The sequence below is a fragment of the Schistocerca gregaria genome, chromosome 8, assembly GCF_023897955.1.
Source record: "Schistocerca gregaria isolate iqSchGreg1 chromosome 8, iqSchGreg1.2, whole genome shotgun sequence".
NCBI classification, from domain to species: domain Eukaryota; kingdom Metazoa; phylum Arthropoda; class Insecta; order Orthoptera; family Acrididae; genus Schistocerca; species Schistocerca gregaria.
In genome coordinates, this window is record NC_064927.1 from 266,459,572 (window position 1) to 266,484,225 (window position 24,654).

The 24,654-nt window shown below is 38.2% G+C and overlaps 1 protein-coding gene across 8 annotated transcripts in view; it reads left to right on the plus strand.

The window, feature by feature from the left end:
- LOC126284372 (calcium uptake protein 1 homolog, mitochondrial) overlaps window positions 1-24,654 on the plus strand; it is a 613,419-nt gene that overhangs the window by 531,172 nt on the left and 57,593 nt on the right. For 5 of the 8 annotated variants that reach the window (XM_049983246.1, XM_049983245.1, XM_049983248.1 and 2 more), the window contains exon 6: window positions 4,364-4,420. The exons of the other annotated variants lie outside the window; for them this stretch is intronic. In XM_049983246.1, the coding sequence (XP_049839203.1) occupies window positions 4,364-4,420 (57 nt within the window). The remainder of the gene's footprint in view (window positions 1-4,363; window positions 4,421-24,654) is intronic. 8 annotated transcript variants of the gene reach the window in all.

The following is a 24,654-nucleotide window of genomic DNA, read 5'->3' on the forward strand; positions in this document are numbered from 1 at the left end:
GGCAAAATTCTCCGTCGGGCAGGTATTAAGCCGATTTTTCGTAGCAACAACAAAATAAGACATTCTGGGCTCGACAAAAGATACAATTGACAAGTTTCATGCCGCCGGAGTTTATGAAATCGAGTGTGAATGTGGACAGGTGTATGTAGGTGAGACTGGGCGTCCAGTAAGCACGAGGCTAACTGAACATGAGAGATATATCCGCCTCAAACAATATAGCAAATCAGCGGTGTCAGAACATCATGAGCAGTGCAGGATGAACATCGAATTTCGAGAGGCCCGAGTACTGGCGAAACAGCCGTTTAGTTTGAGGAGGAAGATTAGAAAGGCTATAGAAATAGCCAAGCGACCCGATAATATGAATAGAGAAGACGGGTACAGACTTCCAGCGTCTTGGCTGCCTACTGTGACAGTTTTGCGGAAGGACAGTTCGCGCAAAGCAACAGGCGTGCAGTAGGCCACAGCGGAGGATGGTACACAGAGCGCTGACGCGGCCTAGTCGGTACTAGGCAGTTAGTAAACAACGCTACGCTGCAGTTGCCGCTAAGTCTCCTATTCGCCAATTTCCACCAACGGCAGGCAGTAAAGGAAACTCCAATGGAAAATGCCTATTTCCGCCAATAACAAGACGCAATGCAAACGCCAATAAAATGAACTCCTAGTACCCTTCCTCCTCATCCTCACATCCAGTCACAACACTCTTCCATAGTATATATGTACCCACACATGCGCTCATTCAGCAGTTAGCAACACACCCTGAGGAAGGCGTCTTGCAACAGACGCCGAAACGTTGGAATTTTATAAATGACAATGCGGTCTCTAACCCAGAAGAATTTTATTGACATACACTATTGATTGTTTCTGCCAGCAGATCATCCAATATAATCTTCAATACACACAGTTTCTCAAGACTTAATGCCTTTGTATCACCCACACAAGCTGTAAGATTGCAGTATTAAGTATATACTGGACCTGATACCTACATCATTCATCTACAGGTGAAGGGTTGCCTTTCCTTATGTTCTGTGCATTTCATTGAAAAGAAGAAAGTAAAATTACGATGTAGTGTCCCACCAACAATGTCATAAGAGATGGAGCACTTGTTCCTTTTCAGAAGAACAAGACTGATATGTGTGTCAAGCGATGAAGGGAAATCATTGAAACCTAAATCTGGTTAAGTGAACAAGAATTTGAACCATCGATCTCCTGAATGTAAGTTGAGTGTGTTAAGATTGTGCCACCTCATTTAGTCTATTTCATAAACTCATTACATTACTTTTATTATTTTTCATTATTGTAGGCTGTAGCCTACCTTCTCCTGCTTCAACAATGGTAATCAGTCTTTACACATATCCCTAACATATATATATATAAAGTTATTAAATAGGTACATCTTCCTGATGTTCTGCAAAATAATGTTTGTATGATTGTGAACTGGCTTTTGACTTCTCAAGTTATCATTAGGTGGGAACTGAATGTTGCAACCACAGATAAAATGATGTGTGTCATACAGATGCAGAGTGTTTATGAAAGAAGGCATCAATTTTTATGTTATGCATAAATTGTCACATTTAACCTCATATTAAAAATAAAACCGGAAAATGCAGGATGTAATGTAACAATACCAGAGAAGGAAAGTTGTTACTCACCATATAGCGGAGATGCTGAGTCGTGATAGGTACAACAAAAAGAAAGATACCAACCATTTCCTCGACCAACTCTCCACAGTTTCTGTTCCTTTACCACACGTTGCCCTGCTCATCACTATTGATGCCACCTCCCTGTACACTAACATTCCTAATGCCCATGGCCTTAGTGCTATCAAACACTACCTTTCCAGATGCCCTATGGATTCCAAACCAACAACCTCCTTCCTAGTCTCCATGACCAACTATATCCTCACCCACAATTACTTCTCCTTTGAAGGCATTACCTACAAACAAATCCGCAGTGCAGCTATGGGCACTGCATGGCACCATCCTATGCTAACCTATTCATGGTCCATCTAGAGGAATCCTTCCTATAAAACCCAGAATCCTAAACCCCTCGCCAGGTTCAGATTCATTGATGACATCTTTGCTATCTGGATTGAAGGTGAGTACACCTTATTCACATTCCTCCATAACCTCAACAACTTCTCCCCCATTTGCTTCACCTGGTCCTACTCAGCCCAACAAGCCACCTTCTTATGTGTTGACCTTCACCTCAGAGATGGCTACATTAGTACCTCCATTCATATCAAACCTACTAACCACCAGCAATACCTCCACTTTGACAGCTGCCACCCATTCCATACCAAGAAGTCCTTTCCATTCCAAGAAGTCCTTTCCATACAGCCTAGCCACCCATGGTCGTCACATCTGCAGTGTGAGTAGTCCCTCTCGAAATATACCGAGGATCTCACTGAAGTCTTCATGAACCATAATTATCTCCCAACCTTGTACAAAAACAAATCTCCTGTGCCTTATCTTTCCAGTCTCCCACCATCTCACAAAGTCCCACAGTCCAGCCACAGAGGAGCATTCCCCCCGTAACTCAGTACCACCAGGGACTGTAGCAACTGAATTACATTCTCCGCCAGTGTTTCGATTACCTCTTGTCGTACCCTGAAATGAGAAATGTCCTGCCCACTATCCTTTCCATCCCTCCTACTGTGGTATTCCGCTGTCCACCGAACCTCACTATAAACTCGTCCATCCTTACACAACCCCTGCTCCCAATCCCTTACCTCATGGCTCATACCCCTGTAATAGACCTAGATGCAAGACCTGTCCCATACATCCTCCTACCACCATCTACTCCATTCCGGTCGCTAACATCACCTATACCATCAAAGGCAGGGCTACCTGTGAAACCAGTCATGTGACTGACAAGCTAAGCTGCAACCACTGTTCTGCATTCTATGCAGGCATGACAACCAACAAGCTACGTTCCCGTAACCCTCCTGGCTTTAACTCTCATTAGTCACTGTCCTCATCCATCCAGCTCCCTCCCGTTCCCATTCCAGCACTACACCGCCGTCATTTCACCGCCACACCCAGTCTTTTAATTTCTTTTTATTTCTATCCTTTCTGCTACTTCCCCTATCCCCCCTCTGCACCTTCTCTCCTGCCCTCCGTCTAAACTGCAACACTTCATTGTTCACCACCCCCACCATACTGTCCCTCCCCCTCCCTGCCCCAGCCTCCTCCTTACCCCCACCCAGTCGCAACTCCCATCATGCACTGGTGCTGCTGCTCACAGTGTGGTTTCAGCTCTCTGAGACTGCAGACGTGTGTGAAAGTTGTTTGCATGAGTTTGTGTATGTGCGTGTGAGTATGTGTGTCTACTGCTGACAAAGGCCTTAATGGCCGAAAGCTATAATTGTGTGAATCTTTTTGTTGTGCCTATTGCGACTCAGCATCTCCGCCATATGGTGAGTAGCATATTAAAAATAACATTTTTTATCTCACTGCTCATGGAAGCCCACACTTTTATAACAATTTTCTTAATGGTTTATTTTACATTTTGTTAAGAAAATAAGATCGTACTGGAGACACTTGGAATAAAAAACATACTACACAGAATGCCAGCTTAGTTGTAAGTGATGAAACACGATTTCCTTTTTTCTCTCTGTTAAACCAAGTTTAATTACACATATGTTTAAATATAATAGTAAATTCAACTTTTTTATCTTTTGTTACACATAATAATGTTCACGTAACAAAAAAAATTATTTGTAGTGCTTTCTTAAACATGACTCTTTCTGCATAACATAAAAAAGCAATACATTCTGTTGTAAATAGTCTGTATCTCATATTTTTATTTATCTGTTTAAGTCATGTGTCATTTAATCTGTGGTTGTGATATCCATTTGTGACCTATGGGTTTGTGGTCAAATAAATACAATTTTTGCAGAACATTAGAAAAATGTTTCCTATTTGATATTATTGCCACAATCTGTCAATCACCAATGACAAATTCAGTTAACCCAATATAAAAGTCAATTTGTTTTATTATTTATGTTTTCTGTACAATATGTTGTAATAAATCTAAATTTTTGTGCTTGATTATGAAGTGTTAAAATTCCATGTACATGACATATCACCACTCTGATACTAACATAAAAAGTGTTGCTTCTGTTTTTCCTGTCAAAAGGAGTGGCAGTACACTCTATAAAGATAAACTTTTTGACATCAGGTCACTGCCCATGAAATCTATGATTTGTAAATGACATAAGCTGGATATTTTCCAATAATGTGGTTGCATTGGAAAGTAACAGGGCCATTTCCCTACAATAAGGAGTCAGTAGGTGCTAGCATACCATGTGATCATATACACACATCACGGACATAAGCCAAAAATGTCTACTTTTTTGTACTAGGTTAAACATGACTACAAAGCAGCCAGAAACCTCAGCAGACTACATGGAAATGACACAGTAAGTAAAGTATCGTTCAAGACATTTTTGATGTGATTGTATATGACTGCTGAAAGGAATCACATGGAAATCCATTACGATACAGTTACAGTAACAAACCATGAGAAGCTGCTGTATCTGACATACACTGTTCCTCAAGGTCATAGCACACATCATTTGATTTTCATTATTTGAAGCATGTTGAGCTTACTGAGCAACTTATGGTGCATTTTCTCAAAGCATGCCTTTCTATGCTTCCAAGGGACAGGATATTTTATTTCTAAGACAGGGTAATGAATGGTGATAAATAACTGATATTATATTGTCAAGTGCTAGCAGTGATCCCCTACCAAAGGAACATAATGATGACTTAATTGTCTATTGTTGATACCATTTTTGAATAATGACGAAAGAGTGAATGCTGAGAAATACACTGCCTAACTGTAGAAAATTTCACAGACACTACAAGTTAGTCACTCAATAATATTTTAATGCTATTTAATGTTGCTTCACATTGCTAGAACCACTGTGCAAAAGCTACACAATGTGCACTCGTTCTCCATCTGTCATATTTCTTGCATACAATTATAGCTTGTATATTAACTGTAGAACATCCACTCACATATTTGCAATTGCTGGTACCTGTAAATCACTTAAACACTTCGAGCACAATTCAGTAAAATTTCCAAGGCATATTCACTCCCACCTTCACTGTCACTGGCGCATGAGATCACAGAACTTGTCTCTTGCGCTTTCCCCATCACAAGTGTCTTATTACATGCCATTCCACTATTACAAACCATTCATACTCCTGTCTTGTCTCAATCTTGTATCCATATTATAATTTTTGCTTTAAAAAAGATTTCACAGTGAAGTAGCAATCAGAAATACATTTAGGGAGAAAGTCCAAAAATTCAAACTTCTGCTGAAGTTGAAGATATGTGGAAGAATTACCTTCAGAAAATGTGTAACATTCAGTGACACCACTCTTGATCGATAAATAATCCTGTAAACCATGTTGTAATTTGATATTTTACTTCAAAAATTGAAAACAACAAAAATCCCATGCAAAAAGATTAATGATCAGCAGGAAGCTTTTACCATGTAGTTTCATCATACATACACTAAGAACAGAAATGCAAATATGTGATATCTGTAGTTTTTCATTTTTGGTCTTGACGATGACCTAATCTTTGAGAGAGCAACAACAGCGAGTGAGACTGTGAAGCATCTGGAACAAATAAACAGTTCAAATGCCAATAATCATTTTGTGAATACATTTCTGCTTTTGATTCTGACACCACTGAAGAATTGTAACCAGAAGAGATGGAATTAATAGGAGTTCTACAAACCATCCGGTAGTAGAATGATATCCCTGTACAGATTTGTATTAAGAGTGCACGTCTACTATATTACCATAGGGGAGGATTCCTGACTTAACTTATGCTCAGCATAAAGTGAAGAAGAGGAGAATTTTAATACGGAACTTACAAAAATACACACGTATGAGTGTCTTATAATTGAGATGGCAAGCCTGCACTCATGTTTCAGACCTGATGCTGTGTGGTATGAAGCCACAAAAAGAGTAAGAATTGATTGTATGACCATGTCTTTTACTGGTGCGATTCTTTAGAACAGGAAGATATAAACACACAAACATATGTTGCTGCCATTGTTGTGTGATTGGTAAAAGTGGGAGTCTAGGGAAAAAATGGGAAAATCAGAAGAAAGAGAGAGGAAACAGGAGGTGAATAATCATATGTATAACTTAGAAAATAAAAAGAATTGTCATACAATCCAAAAGAATGGTCTGCCTCAGGGATTTCTTTTTTGTCCATTTTGCAAAACATTTTTACCAATCTACAGCCAAAATAGATACGAGAAAGAAGATTTATGTAAACTGGTAGCACTACCATTGCCGAAGGAAGGAGTTTTGAAGAAGATAAAAAGACTAGATAAATCGTTTAGAGAACCATGTACTCAGTGTAAAGCTAAATGTCTGTAGCCTAGCCCCAGCAATACCCAAATATGTGTCTTACATTTACAGAGGACATTTAAATGTGAAATCATAATCCAGCACTGTGACCATGAAAAATGAAGATGGACTGTATTCTAGCATCTAAAATTCTGAAAGGGAAGTAAATGCAAGGAACCTCTTTAAAAGAAAGGTGACAATTTGGCATAGGGTACCCAATCAGCAGTTTTGTTTACATCTTTAATGTATGGCACACCATTCTGGGAAGCGTTGCTCACACAAATCTAGCCAATATAGGTCTGAATAAATCAGAGTGATCAGTAAGACCAACCATCATATAGAAAGTTTATTTCAGAAGTTGTGTAACACCAGTTACAATTAAACAATGGAAATCCAGGATGGAATAATGACAGTATTATGAAAAGGAGAGTTTCTGTTCACCATATAGCAGAGATGCTGATTTGCAGATAGATACAATAAAAAGATTGGAAAACAAAAGTTTTTGGGCAAGCAGGCCTTCATCAGAATTCACACAGACACACACACACACACACACACACACACACACACACACACACACACACACACACAAACAAACAAATGCAGCTCTCACACACATGGCCATAGTCTCTGGCTGCAGGGCCTTATCAGCCAGAGACTGTGGTCATTTATGTGCAAGTTGCATTTGTGTGTGTGTGTGTGTGTGTGTGTGTGTGTGTGGTGTTGTGTTGTGTTGTGTTGTGTTGTGTTGTCTAATTCTGATGGACACCTATTAGACCAATTACCATTGTGTGTTGAGCTGCTAAAGAGAATAAAAGGAAGAAAAATATGATTGCAGTAGAACACCCATTGAATAATTAGTAGGAAACAAATTGGAAAACATAAGTAAACTCCAGATGGTAGCTGTGGCGGCAGTGATGACACATTGAAGCCATTGATCACCAAATTAAATTTTTATTTCTGCACAGTGCCGCCAAACGTTGTTTCTAGTAATAAACAACCAATACATTACATTTTCTCTGTCAGACACCTTTTACACTGCAGAGACACACCAGTTAAACAATACAACCATTAAGGCAGTTATAAAAACCAATATGAATTAAGAAGTGGATACTAGTTTGGCTATGTTGGTGTTTGTAATAGAGGATTGAAATCTTATGCTGACTTGGTAAGTCGGTCCTTGAGCCATTTGTAAAATTAGTCAGGGCATTTTCTGGCAGACTCAGATATGCAGTACCAGTGCATCTCAGTTTGGCTCTGTCAAAGAATTCTCAATGGAGAAAGCCATAAATGAGCTCACACGTTATGCTCTTTCAGAGTTGCACAAGAAAACTTATTCTTTTGGTTTATTCTGTGATCAAGACAAGGCGAGGTAGACTGTATGTACTGACTCTTGCAGGCTTCAGTACTAGGTTCACTCTGGGGCTTAACCTGTTTAATTCAAAACTGGAATGTTTGCTGTTACAGTGTACTAATAAAGGAGCAAAATCCACCATGCCAGATATCCCATCCTTCCATTTACATTTTTGTGGTTATTTTTCCTACTTGGGCCCCCCTCCGTGCATGACCATGCCTGTGCCACCATTCACATCTGAGAGTCATCCCGGCATTCCTACATGCTGTCCTGTTTCATCTTCCTACCCGGCCCTATGCCTTCTTCCACGACATTGTTCTTCCAAACCTATCCTGCCATTGTCAGATGACAACTTCCACTAAAAGCACAACATTACCAGGAGTGTGTGTTCATATATAATTATTTGAACATTCTTAATGTTAAGAAACATGTTTCTGCCAACCCTTAGGCAACAAAATGAGTTGCTTGTTGCCATGTAGAATATTCTGTTATTGAAATAAATGCACGTTTCGTGTATTTTAATTGTTCAGTGGGTTAACTTCTGTGTGTGTGTGTGTGTGTGTGTGTGTGTGTGTGTGTGTTTGTGTGTGTTTGTTTCAGAGAGAGACCGGGGGGGGGGGGGGGGGGGCGATGGAGGGGGGGGTTCCTTATTCTGCTGCCTGGAGACAGAATAATTGCACTGCCAAAGAAAAAATTCTTTTTTACTATTATACTGCTGAGATTATGTAAAATAAATTGGCCAATTTTGTTATCTGTGTATGCCTTGAGCAATAACTCGGTTAAGTGGAAACGAGAATTGGCCAATATTTGTAAGATGAAACTGCAGACCACAGGAAAGAAAATAATGTAGTTCTGAGTTCGGGCTTGATTATTTATCATTTTCAGTCTAGTTCTCTGGCTGGGCTCTAAATACATTTTATATTTGCAGTTATTAATAGGTTTTCTAATTGATTGTTTTATGGACAACATTTTGGTCTTAACATATTTTGTTTGACAAATGTTTAGTTAAGTGTCCTTCTAATGAATGATCCTCTGTTCTTTTTCTATTTTACTGCTTGACTCATATAATGTGGTTCACTTTTATTTCTCATCTGTGTGTCACAGTAAAAACCTACCTATATCTCTTGATGTGTCTGCAACTTTGTTTTATTCTAACTTCTTTCTCTCTGTCAGTGTAATGAGTCTTTTACCTTTTCTTTGTATCTTTCCAGAACCATGATGAGGTATTTATTGAAAAGAACTCACATTTCATTATTTTCTTTGCATGCTCAGGAATGGCTTTTTCCTTTATTACTTTATTAGCGTTAAATAATTTAACATAAACATGTGAACATAGCAGACAACTCTCTCATCAGTTTCAGACACCAATTAATTTATCTTTGGCATCAGTACTTCACCCACTGAAAACATTGTTCAAAAGCTGTTAAAACTTATAAATTTTCTTGCTAGGATTTTAAGGTAAGCTCTTCCATTTAATGATTACTTAGCATAATGCTTGCACAATCTTTCTGATGATATATCCCTTTTGTCATGGTTTCTCACAGACTAGTGTTGCTTGCTGAGTCTATATAGTTGATAGCCCACAAAACCATGTTTGAGGTTAGCTGTAGGTTTCTGCTAGGAAACTAGACTGTCATCCCAAAGCACAGATCAACCTGCAGCTTTGAGCACACTGAAGACACTATTCCTAGGCATGATGTAATTATGATTAATTCCAATGTAACCTGAGTGCAATAGGCTTCTGTTTTAAGTGCACTTCTAGCTTTCATTTGTACAGCATTTGGACATATTTTTGCTAACAGTTCCCTGCATATTTTAGTCAGATTGCTGTTCTATTGGCATTTCTACAAAATCTGCTGCCATTAAGTATTTATATTTTAATTAAGTTTAGTAACTATAAAGGCCCTAGAGCTGCTTCATTCGAGATCTGGTACGCTATTACAAACGTTATGAAAATACATTACTTGAGAACAAAAAATTGAATTCTAAACTGTATTTTGGTAGTTTAACAACATATGACATAATGTTCTGTCCATCTAACACATTAGTGCTTTTTAAAGCTTCCATAAAACGACATACTAAGAATAAGAAAACTTGCAATAAACTCATGAAAGCATTTATGTAACACAAAATGTAAGTCAATGTGTATCCGGTCTTGGGAAACTGCAAGAGAGAGAGAAAGGGAGAACATACATATGGCAGTCTGCTCTGCTACATATGGCAGTCTGCTCTGAATACAGAAAAAATTAAATAGAAAGCTTGCAAAGAGCTGTTAAGGGAAGAAATATTTGACTGTTGAACAGGTACTTCAAAGCATTACCAATTCTCTGTTGGAGATCCTAATTGAATATAAACAGTACAAAGGCAGTGTGAAAAATTCTTGTCATAGCAATGAGAACTATGTTTTAAAATTTAAAATTGGCTTGCTGCTCCAATATATCCCTCTTTCAGGCCAGTGCTCTCTGTACACAGTTTCCTCCACAATGAAAATGCAGTTCTCAAAGGTCTGCAAAATACTCATTTACAACTACCATAATTTCCACATTGAATTCGAGACTTTTTCAGTCAGGTATCCCTTTTTAACAGAAATAGGTGGATGTGATTCTTGAGTTTCTCCCGACGTATTTGATAATCAAAATATCCATGGGTGTACTGCCGGTCTACAGTGTCCAGCGGGCACAATATTTTGTCGATCATAAATGTCGCCACCACCAGGTGAACTGACGGACTGAGCTCCTGTGAATGTGCCGGCACGGAGATCCGTACGCTGTGGCTGCTCAGAGGGAACTGGGTTTGGTCGCGGCGGCGGTCGATTTAAATACCCTCTGCCCACGGCGCACTCCGTCCGCTGTCCGCACCCCGCACCACGGTCACGCAGTGGAACAGATTACGACGGTGTCTGAGATGACGTCAGAGTGATGGCTCTGTCTGCCGGGATGCGGACAGCGGAGGGAGCACGCCGCGGGTGGAGGGTATTTAAATCAGCCACCGCCGCAACCGAACCCAGTTTCCTCTGAGCAACCATAGCGTACGGATCTCCGTGCCGGCAAGTTCACAGGAGCTCAGTCCATCAGTTCACCTGATGATGGCAACATGTATGATCACCGAAATATTGTGCCCGTTGGACACTGTAGACCGGCAGTACACCCGTGGATATTTTGATTGGAAATAGGTGGATGTTAATGTGTGCTAAATCTGAAACTTCCTGGCGGATTAATACTCTATGCCAGATCGAGACTTGAACTCGGGATCTTTGCCTTTGTAGCACTTGCCTCTGTGAGGCAAAAGTCCAGAGTCTGAGTCTCAGTTCAACACACAGTTACTGCCAGGAAGTTTCATATGAGTAGACACTGAAAATTTCATTCTAGAAACATCCCCCAGGGTGTGGCAAAGACATGTCTCCACAATATCCTTTCTTCCAGGAGTGCTAGTTCTGCAAGTTTTGCAGAAGAGCTTCTTTGAAGTTTGGAAGGTAGGAGACAAAGTACTGGCGAAAGTAAGGCTGTTAGAACGGGTCCTGAGTCCTGCATTGGTAGCTCAGTTGGCAGAGCACTTGCCCGCGGGAGGCAAAGCTCCCGAGTTCGAGTCTCAGTCTGACACACAGTTTTAATCGTCCAGGAAGTTTCATATATAAGTGCATACTTTGCTGCTGAGTGAAAATTTCATTCTGTGCTAAATCTGGTGAATGGGATGGGTGCTCCTCAGTTTTCCCATTTCTGAAGGGCCTCTTTGTGAGCATGTGCATAGTCCTGATGGAAGATGACTTTTGTCTCAGTCAAAAGGTTTGGTTAGTTTCCATCAGCACCCTCCACCCTTCCCTCCAGCATCTGACTGTAATATTTCCAACAGATTAAACCGACTTCTCTTTCATTGGTGCAGGGTCATTGTCATTCATTCACAGTTTGTGTTGCTGTTTCACTCCTGAAGTGAAATGGTGAACCTATGTAACAGTCAGAAAGTGGTGCACAAACTTGTTTCAGTTCTTATCCAGAAATTACTGACAAACTTGTTTTCACATTTACTTTTTTCCTAGACCTCTCTGGTTCTTTTCCTCCAGCCCTCTTCCATCCTTCAACCTTTCTGACTTAAGGAAGGAGGTGCTGGCTCCAAAAGCTTGCCTAATTACAACCTTCTTTTATGTGTGTGTTCTGCTACTGCTTGATGAGTAGATTTTCTATCTATCCAATTAAATTATTTTGCAAAAATTGATCGTATTATTCATTTTGCTATTTCCTTAGTGTCAGATATTTCATAAACTTTTAGTAATTGATCTTGCCATGCCACATTGTCACTTTTTTGATTTAGTGTCAGATATTTCATAAACTTCTGGCAGTCTTTTACATGGTTCACCGAAGACTTTTGTTGTGATAAAGTGTTCAAAATTCTCTCTTCAAATGAAACACAGGTAATATGACTGACTGAAAAAAAAGCCACGTAAGAAAACTTGTTCTGCAGATGAAGTAGAGTAAATTTTTTGGGTACAGTGTACAAACAAATGTAAAACATTACTTAATTGATTCAACTCATCATCTAGAAGAGCACATCAAACTAATGGATCATTTCTTACTGATTGTGCATAAGGTAATCTGTCTTTTAATTGTTCAAAAATTTTCTTCTTATTAGTCCTGTAAATTGTATTCTTACTGAGTCACCCAAGAGAAATGTTTGTGGGAAGAAGGAAATTGGTATTAGTGGATGATAAATGCCTGCCTTGTGTGACAGAGAAAATTTCTGCTTGAAAAACATAATACTGTAGTTAAAGCTGCTTAGAGTTGAGAGAACATTGCAATTAGAGCCACAAAGATCGTACCAGGGAATAAAGTGGAATACATGATGCAGGAAGATAAGAAATCGTCTGTGTAATGCTATAACTATTTTCCATCCTTTACGCACTGGCACTCACTTTTTGTTTCTTATGCTTGTGAACATTTGAAGTTTTGTGATGTGTTTTTCTTATTTGATTTCTTCTACTTCTTCATTGATGCAGTCAGTCCTTCATAATGTGCTGTAGATCCCATCATGAAGGATAACCTTCAGGGTTCAGGGATGTGTAATGAGTCAAGTTACTTGTTAAAAAGGTAGAGTAGCTGTTAGAAACTGTGTAAATTATTAAGTACCATTAAATTTTCATAAACAGATTGTTCTTTAAAAAAATAAAACACACACTGCTTCTTTATTTATATGAGTAGATGCTGTATATCTCATACTTACAACCTAATGTCTGATTGAACAAATTAATATTTATTATAGAACAGCTGTTGTCTGTACTCCATACGGACACTTTTTTACAATTCCTTGAATCTATATAATCAGATTATTTTTTAACATTGTGGCTAATAATTTATGTTCCAAATGTTATTTTGCATTTATAGGTATTCTCAGTTTCTTGTTTTATGACATAGGAGGTTGCTGAAGACCTACACACCAGAACACAGAACCCATATTGAGTCCTAAAAAATGAGGGAAAATGTATTTGGAAATTACTTTCCTATCATCTGTTGTGATTATATACATAACAATTCAGTCGAAACGATTGTTATTATTAGCAACAATTACCATTCCTTGTGAATATCTCCAAAGGAAATTATTAGAAGATAAGTAGTGTAATGAAATGTCAAATCCAGTGTCTGAAAAAGGTGTTCTTTTGTATTTTCCAGTGTCTTTAATTTACAGTTGGAGATGTGCTGCATTATCTCGCCTTGTCTGCTTTCAAGTTATTTCGCCAGCAAAGCAGGCCTTTTTTCTGCAACTCATTGTTTGAATTTATCTTGATGTAAACTGTTAGCCATTATCTTCCCTTTTGTCAGTTCAGGTTGCCTATTGAAACATCTTTAATTGCCATTATGCCCCCATACAGTTCCCAAACCAACTTCATTCCAACCTCTCAATCTTTTTTAGTATTTGTCTCGATCCATTCGCAATTTTTAGGCAGCCTTATTTTTTAATGTAGTCTATTTGCATTTCTCCAGACCAGCATTTAAAAAGCTAGTAAACATTTCATATCTTGCCCTTGTTGCAGCACCATGTGAGGCTGCAAAGCTTTCCAATATGTCCCATAACTGCTTACTAAAAATGTAGGTATAGTTTCCTCATCTCCCACCAATCTACTCTGCTGCCCTCCTCACACTTCGTCACATATGATGAAATGACTAATTCTGCATCATAAAATCTTTCTTATATACCATTCCTCACATTATTACCCGTTTCCATTGTGAATATTGTTGCCTCCATTTTTTAAGCATTTATTTTCATACTTTGCTATTCACCACTATTTTCCAACTGCCTCTTCTTAAACTACATATTGTAGGCAGATTTTTTAACATGTACATATAAATCATTAAAGTCTGTGCATCAACATGCTCACATTTTAATGATTAGGCTGCAGGCCTCTGTGAAGAATTGCAAAAGCTGATAAATGACTGCAGGTGTCACTATGACAGGTTAAAGAGAAATTTTAATGTAAAAGTAAGACAGAAAAAAAAGATCAGTTTTTCAGGAGACTCGTGCTTCAAAAATTTGTTGAGAACAGCAGTGTGTTTGTCCATTTCACATTCTTCCAGCAAAAACACAAATAGAAATGGAACTAAAAATGAAAATGGCTATATTTTGTGAAATACTAAAGGAACTGCAGAATATCACTGAAAAAAAAACCTTTATGTTGCAAGTGTTCATAGAGCTGCAAGTTGAAGGATAAAAACAGGTACATAGACAGGAAGAAACAAATTCATCATGCAGAAAGTCAGACATGCAGACTATGATTATTTTTCTTGTAAATTATGAAGGCAGATACTGCTGTATCCATGGGTAGCAGATATCAATATGCACTTTGTAGTTCTGGAAGAAACAGAGGAGCCACTGGGCAGGAGAAGCACCTGCTGAAGAGTAACTCAGACTAATGGCAGGCAAGTGAAATGCAACATTTAGACCATGGACAAGGACAAACAACCTAAATGACAATGATGCACTAAACTAAGGCTTCACTACAATAATGATGACAAGGCTCAGAATAGCATAGAGACAAATCCAAGACACAACCAAAGAGGGTAACCAAGTGAAAAGCAGCACGGTTATCAAGCAGTCCTAGAACAATGAAGTTAGATCCAACAATCTGAGATGTGAGCATGGAACTAACTAGCTGTGCACCAGATGGCCGTCTATATATGGGCTGTGTGGAATGCTACAGGCTGCCATATTCACATGGTGGGAGACAGCGGTGCACTTGCCATGCAATGACAGCATTGGGTGGCCATGATGATGCCCCCTAAAGGTCATCTAAGCCCATCTCCTTCCGCGAGCATTCAACCTTCATGGCGTCTGATACCAGAAATAGTTCATATGGAATTGAAATAACTGCTGCATACAAAGTACAAGTGTTCATGACAATAAGATGAAAAATTCTTGGATTTTCAGAGATGGCATCCAAACTCATAAAATTTTAATTTTGTTATGTTAGCACAAGCTTGGTTTGTGGAACAGTTTGCTGCTCTCACTTTTTAATTAGTCATGTTGCATTATTTCATTCAAAATAATGAACTGGAATGCTCTCCCATGATAAAATTCTTAGTTTTGTGTGGTTTCTCATCAATAGAAATTCGTCGTAAGCTGGGGAAGGTTTGTAAAGAATGTGCTGCTTCATTTCTGAGCATTAAAAATATGAGCATATGTATTCAATGTGGCAGTACTTGGAGATGATCGATCCAAAGATGGCCCTGTAACTGCAACCACAGGCTTAGTTGTATAGTTAGCAGTTAAATGTGTATGAAATATGGAATAGCATAATAAAATCACGAGAGAGAATAGCATATGTTACATGAAGTATTAATTATGCGAAGATAGTAGAAGATGGGCACTGAATTTGTTGACTGCTGGATAAAAGCAAATGTGAAAATGAAGCTCTCATCTAAGTAATGTCTCAATAAATTACATCTATCACTACGTACATACTTGACAAACCAATGTATGGTGGATGGCAGGGGGGATGTTGTAGGTAATTTCCTGTCCTGTTCGATTTGCAATTTGCAGAGCCTGTGGAGGAAACAAGTGACACCTGAGATGTCGTATGTGACACACCAGATTCTCTGCCACCACTACACCCAAAGGCAGCAGCCTGCAGACAACTGACTTCAACCAATGCTCTTTTCAGCTGTTTGTTAACCTTAGTCAGCTCCCCTGCATTCACACACACCATACATCCTACTACTACTACTACTACTACTACCAATTTGCACACTGGACTCGCATTCGGGAGGACGACGGTTCAATCCCGTCTCCGGCCATCCTGATTTAGGTTTTCCGTGATTTCCCTAAATCGCTTCAGGCAAATGCCGGGATGGTTCCTTTGAAAGGGCACGGCCGATTTCCTTCCCAATCCGTCTCTAATGACCTCGTTGTCGACGGGACGTTAAACACTAACAACCACCACCACTACCAATTTAAGAATCAAAGTATAAAAGCACCCAGTGAAAGCTAAGTATTTATTTTAAAAATAATCTAACTGATGTGATGCTGGTAATCTTGCAACTCAAAAGATAGTGTTTATCCTCTACTGAATAAGTTGCAGTCAGTTTTTGGAAACTTAACATAGTTGCTTGTACTAATTTCCTTGCGAAGGATAAAACTATAATTGATGAATGCTACACAAATGTTGTCAATCTCGTGGATGCAAAAATGTGTGAGCAGTGGTTGTATTGAAACGAAAAGCAAAAACAAAAAATATTTGTTGTTAGGACAATGCAACTGCCCACAAAGGTGCTTTGGCTATGAGAAAACTGACGAATCAGAAATACGAATTGAATAACATCTGCACATTCACCAGATTTGATACCCATTGACTTCCATCTATTCTGAACCCAGATAAAAAATTCGCTGGAAGTCCTTTTGAGGCCAAAGGACAGGTTACAGGCTATGCTTGGGTATTATGACATTTATGCAGACCGAAATCTGCTGTTTAGCAATCAACATAGGTTCTAAAAAGCAGTTGTGTGAAACCCAGCTCACTCTGATCGTCCACAAGACCCAGAAAGAAGCAGATAAAGGTGCCCAGGCAGTACTGTGTTCCTTTATTTCCAGAAGGCATTTGACACTGTTCCACATGGGCAACAAATGAACAAAAAAAGGACTTATGGAATATCAGGCCAACTGTGTAATTGGACTCAAGAGTTTCTAGCAAACAGAACACACCATGTAATTCTCAATGGAGCTAAGTCTTGAGACATAAGAGTAACTTGTAGCATACCCCAAGGGAGTGTTACAGGACTATTACTATTCATAATTAATTTAAATAACCCTGCAGACAATGTCAAAAGTTCCATGAGGCAGAGTGGCAGTTGACACTCAGTATAAACAAATGTAATGTATTGTGCACGCATAGACAGACAGGCCCATTATTATATGGTTTCCTGACTGCAAAACAGTCACTGGAAGCAGTTACTTCCATAAAAAAAACTAGAGGTATGCATACTGAACTATTTAAAGTGGTACAACCACGTAAAACTAATCCCAATTAAGGCAGATTCATTGGAAGAATCATCAAGAAATGAAGTCCATCAACAAAAGAGGTTTGCTTAAAAAAAAGCTTGTGTGACTAATGAGTTGGATATTGCTTGTCAGTCTGCGATCTGCATCAGATAGAATTGGTAAAGGAAATAGCAAAGATCCAAAGATGTGCAATGCATTTCAAAACACGTTCATGTAGTAAGCACGAAAGCATCACATAATTGCTGAACCAACTCGGATTGCAGGTGCTACCTGCATCATGGTGTGGTTTACTATTAAAGTTCAAATTCCTAGAAGAGTCAAGCATTATATTTCTCCCTCCTATACATATTTTATGAAAAGACCTAAAAACATAGAGAGATTTGAGCCAACATGGAGGCTTACAAGTAATCTTTCTTCCCACAAACCATTCACCACTGGAACAGGAAAAGGAGGGGGTGACACTCGAACAAAAGGTATTTTTTTGTGCGGAAAAGATGTAAATAGAGATAGATAGGTGTTTTTTCTGACTCTTTAAAAGCACACTTCGTGAATGGAATCTACTCACAGGAAAAACATATGACTACATGTAATGGGCTGAAACTGAACTATGTTGAAGAAGCGGCATGAGTTTGACTCAGAAAATACTCTCTCATTACTAGGCTAAAGAATTTTCAACTTCCTGTTTCACAGACACAGTAGTTCACCAGTAAACATTTTGTTAAGATGACTGTAAAGAGAAGAGCAGTGAAAAATTGTAGGAAAACATTTCAGAGATAGGAAAGTTGATTCCTATTCCTACCTGGAGTTTCCATTGTTCAATCAAATTTCACCACATTAAAATACACACATCAAAAAAAAGTTTTGCATCACCTTTGTTCCAAGAGTTCCAGAACCTGTACAGAAAATTGGAATAGAGATCAACATAAACATCATTTCTGCCCTTTTTATTGCTCATGGAAAACACACATTGCATGTTGTACCACTCTACAGTGAGACCTTCGGAGCTTGTGGTCCAGATTGCTGTACACACCAGTACCTTTAATATCCAGTAGCACGTCCTTTTGCACTGATGCATGCCTGTATTCATCATAGCATACTATCCACAAGTTCATCAAGGCAATGTTGGTCCAGATTGTCCCCCTCTCAGCGGTGATATGGCGTAGATCCCTCAGAGTGGTTAGTGGGTCACATCGTCCATAAACAGCACTTTTCAAACTATCCCAGGCATGTTCAATAGGGTTCATGTATGGAGAACATGCTGGCCACTCCAGTTGAGTGATGTCATTATCCTGAAGGAAATCATTCACAAGATGTGCACAATGGGGGCACAAATTGTCGTCCATGAAGACAAATCATACAGGCATTACGGCGCCTTCCATGACCACCAGCGGCGTATGTCGGCCCCACATAATGCCATCCCAAAGCAGCAGGGAACCTTCACCTTGCTGTACTCAGTGGACAGTGTGCCTAAGGCGTTCAGCCTGACTGGTTTGCATCTTAACATGTTTCCGATGATTCTCTGGTTGCAGGCGCATGTGACACTCATTGGTGAAGAGAATGTGATGCCAATCCTGAGCAGTCTGTTCGGCATGTTGACGGGTCCATCTGTACTGTGCTGCACGGTGTTGTGGCTGTAAAGGTAGACCTCATCATGGACATCAGGAGTGAAGTTGCACACCATATAGCCTATTGCGTACAGTTTGAGTCATAAGACAACATCCTGTGGCTGCATGAAAAGCATTATTCAACATGATGGCGTTGCTGTCAGGGTTCCTACGAGCCATAATCCGTAGATAGTGTTCATCCTCTGCAGTAGTAGCCCGTGGGCACCTGAGAGAGAGAGACATGTCATTGACAGTTTCTGTCTCTCTGTACCTCCTCCATATCCGAACAGCATCGCTTTGGTTCACTCGGAGACACCTGGACATTTTCCTTGTTGAGAGAGCCCTTCCCCACCCAAAGTAACAATGAGGGCATGATCGAACTGCGGTTTTTACCATGTAGGCATGGCTGAACTACAGACAACATGAGCCATGTACCTCCTTTCTGGTAGAATAACTGGAACTGATCATCTGCCTGATCCCTTCCATCTAATAGGTGCTGCTCATGCATGGTTGTTTACATCCTTGGGCGGGTTTAGTGACATCTCTGAATAGTCAAAGGGACTGTGTCTGTGATACAGTATCCACAGTCAACGTCTATCTCGGGAGTTCTGGGAACTGGGGTGATTCAAAACTGTACTGTTTTTGATGTGTGTTTTAACAACCCCCTTAAAAAGCACAGTGGTTACTTTGGAGCAATATAGATAGTGTAAAACTGATACCAAGTATACACGTGTCCCTTTGCAGTGATCTGGAGTGCATGTGTATGTGCGTGCATGCAAGTGTGCACACGCACATTAGTGCACCATATGTTTGTATGAAATCACGACAGTAAAATTAACATGGAGACATTACTGAATATCAGAAAGGTCATATTGGCTTTGGACGTGTCCACAAACACACTGTAGCTGAAGTTGCTGGATTTGTTGCTGTATACATGAAAACTGTGCAATGTGTCTACAAGGCATGATGTACCACTTGCAGCCATTTAACTTGGCGTAAGAAATGCATTTGGATAATGATCCTAATTGATGGGGCTGAGAGACAAGTGTCTATCAGCAAATGCAGGTCCATGTCAACGAGTTTATGAGTAAACATTGCTGGAGTGTGTGGTGGGCTTTGGGAATAGCTATTTTAAAGCAAAAGATGACCTGTTGCAATTTATAGCTGAGAATGTGATGTAGTTAAAAATGATGAAACATATAACATTGGATTCCAGGAAGATATTAAGTATATGTTTCTTTTTACCGCAAAGAACCCTCTTGACATCTAATTATCAATGAAATTTGCCAACAGCTTTGTAATTAAGATGTTATTTTATTTTATTTTGACTACCAATTTCAGCATTCCACTATGCCAGCTTCAGGCCTCATATGCATCTTTCAAAAATAAACCATATTGTCATACAGTGCCATATGTTACTGGACATAGTGAATTGAAAACCAAATTCCAAGTTCTTTATTCGAAGACTTGATTGCAACTCTGGTGCTTAGAATGAAGCATCTGGGATATGGTTTTGAATTCAAGACATCCAGGAATATATGGCAGTGTATGATAATATGATTTATTTTTGAGTGATGCATATGGGACCTGAAGATGGCATAGTGGAATGCCGAAACTGGTAGTCAAAATAATTTAAATAACATTTTAAGTACACAGCTGTTGGTGAATTTCAATGTTAATTACTTGACCAGCTGATGTCCCATGTCCATGGTGCATCAGCAGAGACTCTTGATATGTTGTTGATGTTATCAATCAATTCTGTTTTATCTTCCAGTAATAAATGAGAACTTGAAATCTTTTTACATAAAACTTTTTGAGGAGAAAAATATGGCTTGTTATAATGGCATAATTCATTTACTTACTGTCCAAATTTTGGAGACTGATTGAATAAGTAGAAATGGGTGTCTTGTTTTAAAGATGCATAGCATCAACAAAGGTAATTATTTAATTGAGATTTTGGGAAGAGCAAAAGACAAACTTGCAAGAAAAACATGATGTTGAGTTCTAGTTATGTAGCATGAGTACTACTTGAATCTACCAGAGTTTGTAATGCAACTCTGATCAAGTGGTTATTTACATTTAAGTAGCTTTTTATTTGAAGTTGCCTCTGTCCCTGTTGCTGACTAGAAGATGGGGGAAGAGAAAATTGGTCATCTGGCAAATTAGACTCTAGAGTAGACTATTTCTCCCTGTGTTAGAACTTTTCCATATAGCCATAATGTTACTCATGTGTAAAATTAATAATGAAGTTACAGAAATATATTGCTTGGATCCATTATGCAAAGTTAACAAGATATAATTAAAAGAAATGTAATATATTTTGGTTCATATCTGCAAGTGATTTCTGAGTGGAAAGTATTTTGCCATCTACAATTAAAACTGCAAGTCCGTTGTTTTGATTAGCTTAGTGATGTACCAGTTTAGTAATCAAAATTTGATGTTATGCTTAGGAGTATTCTCTGGCACTTTAAGTGACATGTTCAAATTTAAGCCCCCCTAACTGGCTGGGTGAGCTGATTCTCAGATGAGAAGTTGGCAGTAGCTCACCACCTCCATTAGCACAATGCCCAGTAAAGATTATGATGTTCATATGAGTCCTTAGACTGATGACTGATTTCTGTTTAAAATCAGATTAATATATGTGGTAAAGTAACTGAAAAGAGTTCCCTGAAGTGCATTGTGCTAATGTACTTATTCTACATCATAGTGGGAGGTCACAGTTTTGATGTGTGGAACTTGCAAATAATTAACCAACAAAGATTGGACAAAATGTTTCCAAAATTACCTACAGAAACAATAGTAGGTATCTGGTGGCGTCCCCTAAAATGTTTCCATACTTTGACATTACCAGTGCTTCAGATTTAATTATGCTTTTGTGGAAGCAAACTATGTCTGGATATTCGCTGAAATTAGCTGTGCACTACAAGGAAGCCAACGCATGTTCACATAACTCCATGCACAGAGAAGTCTTCATAGCTTTGGAACGCTTAGTCAGTCTTTTACAATTGATGTGTATTGAGAATTTTGAGTTGTTTCCTATCTCAGTATGTTTTAAAAACTAATAATGTCCATATCACTGACTCAGTTTGGATTATAAATACTATGGTTTTGTGTGTCCTCTGCTCTTGTGATACTTGTCATAAATATTTTAACCTTTTAGATACAACATTTTAAAGTTATGAAAAGAATAAAATGATGATTTTTTGAAAATTTTTGTGCTTGATATAATTTACTTGTCTATACAATTCATTCTCATGAAACAGCATGACAAAGCTTATTTATTTGCATGGGATATTCAGTAACATCAAACCTAATTTAATCTCAGGTTTCAATACTATCAAACACTTGTCAAATAGGAAGTCTCACAGATTATACTCCTTGCATTAGACCTACCACAACTATATTTCCTCTTATGACACCCTCATTGTCACTCATTCAAGAATTGCATTTTCCTGTAAGAATGATATGGATTCTTGTAGAAATGCTTCTAGTAGCAAATTCACTCTGACTTGCTTTCTATAGTTAGTTATTTCTAGTCATAAATTTGTGCATTTTCTTTAGGCATCTATCAAACCTTGTAGCATTTCTTAATAAAATTCAGTAAATAACAAATTATTATCAAAGCAGTGTAATGTCTAAGCATACATACTAAAAAAACATAATAGCTTCTCTAATTGAAGTAATAAACTTCAGTCATCATTTGCACAATTAGAATATGTATTTCACAAGTGATGACTGAATTTTATTCTGAAATATATAAAACAGTTGCTGAGAAAATAACAGCTGTGCATAAATCATGAAATAATAAAATTTGTAGTAAAGCACAGTGTGTCTGTGTTATTAGCAGTGCACTGATTACTCTTCTTTAATGATCATTCTTATCATAACCACCATAACTCTTGAAGCTCCAGGAAGCACATATTTAGTTGTGTTACACATTTCTACATAATGGAAGAGTAACTCATCCTTGATGAGTTTACATCACTTTGCCTCATCAGTATCATCTTTAATGTGTATGCCCTAACATAAAGCCCATAATTGGATAATGTATCATAATGAATGCTGGTGAGTATCAGCAGATATGTAATGCTGTGACTGAATGTAAGATGCTAACATATTCATGTGAATTTTTGTTTGTTTCTGTTCCATCACTTTCTTACACTCCTTTCCCTCATATAAAATACATTTATATTTTCAGTAAAATGACATACAAATAGATATCAATGCTGGAACAGCAATTTAGTGTTATTTAGAGTATTTTTAATGTGAGCAGGTTAGTGAGATAATACTTTCTTTGCATTTATTCACAGAAAATGATATGCAAAAGAGAAAATTGTGTACTTGAGAGATCCATTAAAGGATCAGTTTATGTTAAAAGGTATAGTTGTAGAAGCATCTCTCCAACATTCATTGTATCTTGAATACAAAGATCAACTTTTGTTGTTAAGAGGATATCTAATTCAATTTGACAAGCAGTTCATGCTCTTAATTTTATGAGTTCAAATTTGAACAGAACAATATTGAAACTGAAACAAGCACAGGAAGTGATGTCAGTTGAAGAAGTGATTCAGCTACATATGGGATAAAATTAATGTGTATGGGTTTGTAAACTTTTGCATCTGGAGTGATCATAGTTGTTCAGGTTGCTAGTACGTAAGTGGTAGAGTGGCACATTAATGTTCAAATTGGCAGTGTGTGAATATGTTAAGTACTAGAAATGTATGTTTCCTGAATTTGGAAAAAAATTACATAGTTTGTGCTGAAATTATTCAAACTGTTGCTATTTACCAAAATTCTCATGCAAAAGCAAGCCATGACAAATCTTACAATGACATAATAAGAGAAGGAAAATTGCAATGCACAAGTGCATTTCTCAATTCATGTTCTGTAAAGGGCGCAATAATTGTGTAATTTGTCACCAAATAGAGAGAAGCAATCATCTGTAATAGTGTGAAATCACCTGTGTATAATAAGAAAATGCCACAATATAAGCCCTGATACAAGGGTTTTGCGAAATATCAACAGTGCTACTGAATTTTTCAGCTACAACAAGTTCTTAAACGTACCTAAGTTTTTGGCTACACTACTCCATTGTGTTGGCATATGTTATGCTGGATTGTTGAAAGTTATTTCCTTAGAGGTGAAATTGAAGAAAATACAGTTCCATAATTTTGAATTTGCTAATTGCTACTGCGGAGGATGAACTGGAAAGTTTATGATTATAGTTTACTCTATAAACCACCCAAAATTATTTTTTTAGAAACACACATCAAATCATCCTGCCATGCACCTCACAGTGGTTTGCAGAGTATAGATGTAGAGTGAAATGAGTACTGTCTTAAATGGATTAATTGTAGGAGGTTCCAGTAAATTCTTAATTAACATTTTAGGTCAAATACCTTACTGGTAAAAATCAAGGAAAGGGAGTAGTAATTAAGTGACAAATAGGAGCAAGTACATAATTCCCATCATTGTACTGTGTGTGGCATAAGGTGTGTATACTGATAAGCTTTTTTGATGACATTTAATGACAGCTATTTTTATCTCATTCTAATTGCTTTGGACAGTATCATTACATTACAGTTTTGCTATTGCATCTTTTTGCTCGTCACAGAGGGCGTGCTCTAATGGGGAAAGGTGCTTGTGGCTGAACAGCGTATCTTAGAATTTCTTCATATTGTTTGTTCAAATGGTGCCTGTAAACAGCACCAGATGTTGAGAAATAAATCTTCAGATGCATTATTCCAAATGAAAATTCCAAGAAGTATTAGCAGCTATTAAGCAGGATACTATAAAAAATATGCATCAATGAGGTCTCCAATTTAAATGACAATTCTTACTTGAC